This window comes from Pterocles gutturalis, unplaced genomic scaffold, assembly GCF_000699245.1.
Source record: "Pterocles gutturalis isolate BGI_N339 unplaced genomic scaffold, ASM69924v1 scaffold44000, whole genome shotgun sequence".
Taxonomy (NCBI): domain Eukaryota; kingdom Metazoa; phylum Chordata; class Aves; order Pterocliformes; family Pteroclidae; genus Pterocles; species Pterocles gutturalis.
The window spans coordinates 784-5,006 of NW_010144893.1; the positions used below are offsets into that span (position 1 = coordinate 784).

General features: G+C 53.8%; 1 protein-coding gene across 1 annotated transcript; it reads right to left on the bottom strand.

Moving 5' to 3' along the window:
• Positions 1 to 600: 600 nt before the first annotated feature.
• CNR2 (cannabinoid receptor 2 (macrophage)) lies at positions 601 to 1,650 on the bottom strand. The gene has a single exon (XM_010085225.1). It carries the CDS (start codon positions 1,648 to 1,650, stop codon positions 601 to 603), a length of 1,050 nt encoding a protein of 349 aa, XP_010083527.1.
• Positions 1,651 to 4,223: the final 2,573 nt, after the last annotated feature.

The following is a 4,223-nucleotide window of genomic DNA, read 5'->3' on the forward strand; positions in this document are numbered from 1 at the left end:
CACCTGCACCGTTCCCAGGACCTGCAGACCTTTTGCCACTGTGCTGCTAATACTGCAGGACAGCATTCACGCTTGGTACAAATCGACGGACCTCAGAGACGCAGCCATGCGCTATCAGCACTCTGCTGACGGTGCTTGTGCCGCTCTGCCCGTGCCTGGTTAAGAGGTTTAAAGAGTTCTTGGGGATTTCTAGAGAAACTGACGGTCTGCAGAGTGTTTAACTGTATTTTAAGGAAGGGTAATGGAGGCATCACTGAATGTAAGAGAAATAGGTCAGGAGGTTAGTGGTGGCCAGGCAGGAGCAGTTGGCATAAACGCTGGGATCTGTTCTGCTGTTCTGGGCATGGCGTTACCCGCTGCCGCACAGCCAGCACGCTGTGACACAGCACCGATATCTGCAGCTCGCGGACCGGCTGCCTGTGTGATCCTGTGCACTTCGTGTCCCAGCGCCTAAGAATAACATCAGCGGGAGCTGGCTCCACGCCAGGCATCTGATCCCTCGTCTCCCACAACCCCCATAAGAAAAGAAAAACAATCCAAAGGAGAAGTGATCCAGACTCTCCCTGCCAGCCCGAGCGCGGACTTTCCCCAGCTGCCCCCCTACGTGACGCGCATGTCCTCGCAGACGGTCTCTATCACGGAGGACTTGTGGGTGCTCTCTGCTTCTGGGCTTTCCTCCGACGCCTTCAGCTGCCTCCGGAACTGAGAAAAGACCCTCCGTAGGGAGGAAGAGAGCTCCTTGCTCCGCAGGGCGTAAATAATGGGGTTCACCATGGAATTGAGCAGGCAGAGGGTGCTGCAGAAGGCAAACACCTTGCGCAGGTGATTGCTCAGTTTAGCAAAGATGCTGTAGATCATGAGAACGAGGACTGGAGACCAGCACAGGACAAGGACAGTCAGCACCATGACGAGGGTCTTGGCCAGCATGACATCCATCCTCATCCTGGTGTTTTGTTTTCCCACCTGCACGTGGTGCTTCTCCATGTAGGCCACGTGCTGGTGAGCCCTCCAGAGCACGTGCGCGTAGGCGTAGACGATACACCCCAGCAGGACCATGATCAAGCAGATCCAGCTCGACAGATAGTTGTCATCCACGAACGGGAACAGCTCGGAGCAGGTGGAATTGAGCGTGCAGCAGTTCCAGCCCAGGAGGGGCAGGGAAGCAATGGTGGCACATGTCACCCAGAGCACCCCCAGGGCCATCCACGCTCTCTTCCTTGTCATGAGGAGCTTGTATTCGGAGGGTCGGCTGATGGAGATGTAACGGTCCAGAGCTGTCAGCAGCAAGCTGCTCAGGGAGGCAGAGAAGGATGTGTTCACCCCTCCCAGCTGCAGCAGGAACATTTCTTTAGAAAAATTAGTTTCATTAAAGACGTGGAAGTTAACAAAACTGCAGACAAAGATGATGCTGGCCAGAATGTCAGCCAAGGCCAGGCTGCTGATAAAGAGGTAGGAAGGCTTTCCCCTGGTCCCAGGGGAGGAGAAGATCAAGTACAGCACCAAGGAGTTCTCGAAAATGCACAGTGTCCCAAAGAGCCCGCACAGCGTGGCAATGCTGATCTTCTGCGCTTGCGTGCTGAGGACCATGAAGCACTCCATGGTGCTCGCACTGCATTTCGAGGCGTTTTCATGTGTCTTACAAATATCCATTGTCATTAACTGGAGCCAGGAGCTTGCAGAGAGTGTTTTTGCTTCCTTCTGCACTTCTTCAGACGCTCTGAAAAAGACCAAGGGGAAGTGCACACACATCTGCACAACGAGCAATACATTTAACCCACTTGGACACATCCCTCCTTTCAGAAGGAGGCAAGCAAAAGGAAAAGAGCCCAGGGAGACCTGCTTCCAGGTTCACAGCCCGAATGCTGGAGCCAGCTTCCACCCTTTCCCAGCAGAGACCCAGGCTCTGTGCCACCGGGGATTCGGCTGACACCCGCCTATCGCAGCCCGTGGGTACCACATCACCACATCCGTACCACACCCGCACCACTTCTGCCTCTCGGGCTGTTTCCCCACCACAACAGAGAAGCAGCAATGCTGAGAGTTGTACAGATCCTGGGCCAGCTCTTACCAATCAGGGCCAGCAGCGGTGGAAGGACTGCTCATGGTGACACCGTGCTGTGGCTGGGGACAGGCCCTGGAGAACAGCCCGTCCCAGTGCAGCTGCTTTGGGAGACGGCTGGGATGAAGGAGGATGATGGATATCGCCCAGCCAGGGAGTCGGTGCAGCTCATCTGGGGAGACAAAATGCACTTTGAAGCATTTACTCTTCACCAAAGGTGTTTGAACACATAACATGACAAGACTGGTTTGATATTTAAGCTTACCCACGCAGTTTGATAAAGCTCAGCCTCATTAAAGTTGCATTTCTACCCCCATAATCCCTGTATCATGAGCCAGTCTGTCCCATGGCCAGAGTGATTAAAAGTTCTTGTTTAACATCAATGTTAGAGTGCAGGTTGGACATAAAAATGGGGACATGCAGGATTTCTGTCACCTGAGCCTAAGAACCCCTGTCCATGCCCAGGACTAGGCTAAATTTATTTTCAGCTCCAGCAGAGGTACGATGGAAGGAAATTTTCCCCTCGGCAGACGTTGAGCCGCTCGGTACACTCCATGGCAGCAAACTTGTGTTTTTCTCTTCTGCAGCTTAATGCATTTAAATCCCTTCATCTTCATTACACTGACGAGCTTGTCCTTCAGATATTATTTTTCTCCCATTCTTGCCTCATGTCACAGGGGGAACAGGGTCATCCTGGACCAGGTTATGGAGAGCAGATGAAGAGGTGGGTGTTGGATACACTAAAGCTGTTTTATTAGCTGAGAGATGCTGTGTCCCCAGGGCCAAGTCATACCGCCCTGCTACAAATGCCGACGGGACAGGAACCCCCTTCCCAAGAGCATCCACCTGGCTCTGAGCATCCAGGATCCCACATCCCAGCACGAGCTCCCGCGGCTGGAGGAAAGCCTGGACCTAACAGTGTTCCCTTTCCCCCAGAACAAACAAACCACCATCCCTCCCTGCCCTCAGCTCTCTTTCGAAAGAGGAAATGTCCCAAACGTGTGAGCTGCAGCAAACGGGATGTGTGATGCCCACCCGGGAGCGGAGCGAGCCCTGTGGCAGCCAGTGCCCGGGGGCTGCCGGGCTCCAGGCACCTGTAGCCAACCATCTGTGGTTTCTCTGTGTGTTTTCTTTGAAATTCTGCAAAGCCAACAGCTGTCTTTAGAGGTGACAATAGCCAGTAGTGACAAACACACTAGAAACCTCTGTCTGCAACATCTTATCAGTGAGACGTTATTTTATACCTGGTCTCCATTGCTTCCTTCCCCGCTGATTCCCCCGTGCCCTGACCCCCATCGCTGTTTCTGTGCTTTGCAGTAGCTGCAAAATACCCTTGAGCACTCGAGATGCTGCCCAGTAGGTCACGGCGCAGAGCCTGAGCCCCTCACTTTGCTCCTGCCTGTCGAAGCTCGAACGTCAGCGGCTGCAGGGTGTTTGGCGCACATCCCAGCCCGAGCGGGTCAGCCCCGATGTGCATTTCTTGGCATCTCAGACTGGAGGGGTCCTGGACTTCGGGCTCGGTGTTGCAGCAAGCCTCTCGCCTCTTACATCAGGCTGTGGCATGGGGCAATCACACAGGACCGGAGATGTTGCACTCGAACCTCAGCACTCATGTTTCCTGCAGCTCTTCACAGAAACATGCCGAGCGCAGCGATGATTACTAACTGCTGTTCCTAAACCTGACAACATCTCTCTCTCCAGAGAGGGATGGATGCAGTGGACAGATGGACTCTGACACATCTCAGGGCTCACCGGGTCAGCAATTGCCTCCTGGAGCATCCCAGACTCCCCAGCCAAACCTCCAGCACCAAACCAAGGCAGCTCTCCATGCAGCAGATGCCAGCATCACCTTGACTCCCGTTAATTGCAGCCAGCATTCCCAGGACTGCCTTAAATCTCCGTATCTGCAGTTGTGCAATATCCAACGACACACTTAGGAGCTTAGAAACAGAACCCATCACTAGGCAAGAGACTGAAGGCCAGTGAAATACTGCCCCTCACGTTACGTTGCTTGGGGAGAGAATTTGGTTTTAATGGCGAAATAGCTCCTGCCCTGCCTGTCCTGGCACGGCTTTCTCCATTACGCCGACATAATTCTGATCAGCCCTCAGTTCCAAACACTGTGCTGGGCTCCCAGCAATCAGCCAGCCCAGACCTTCTCTTC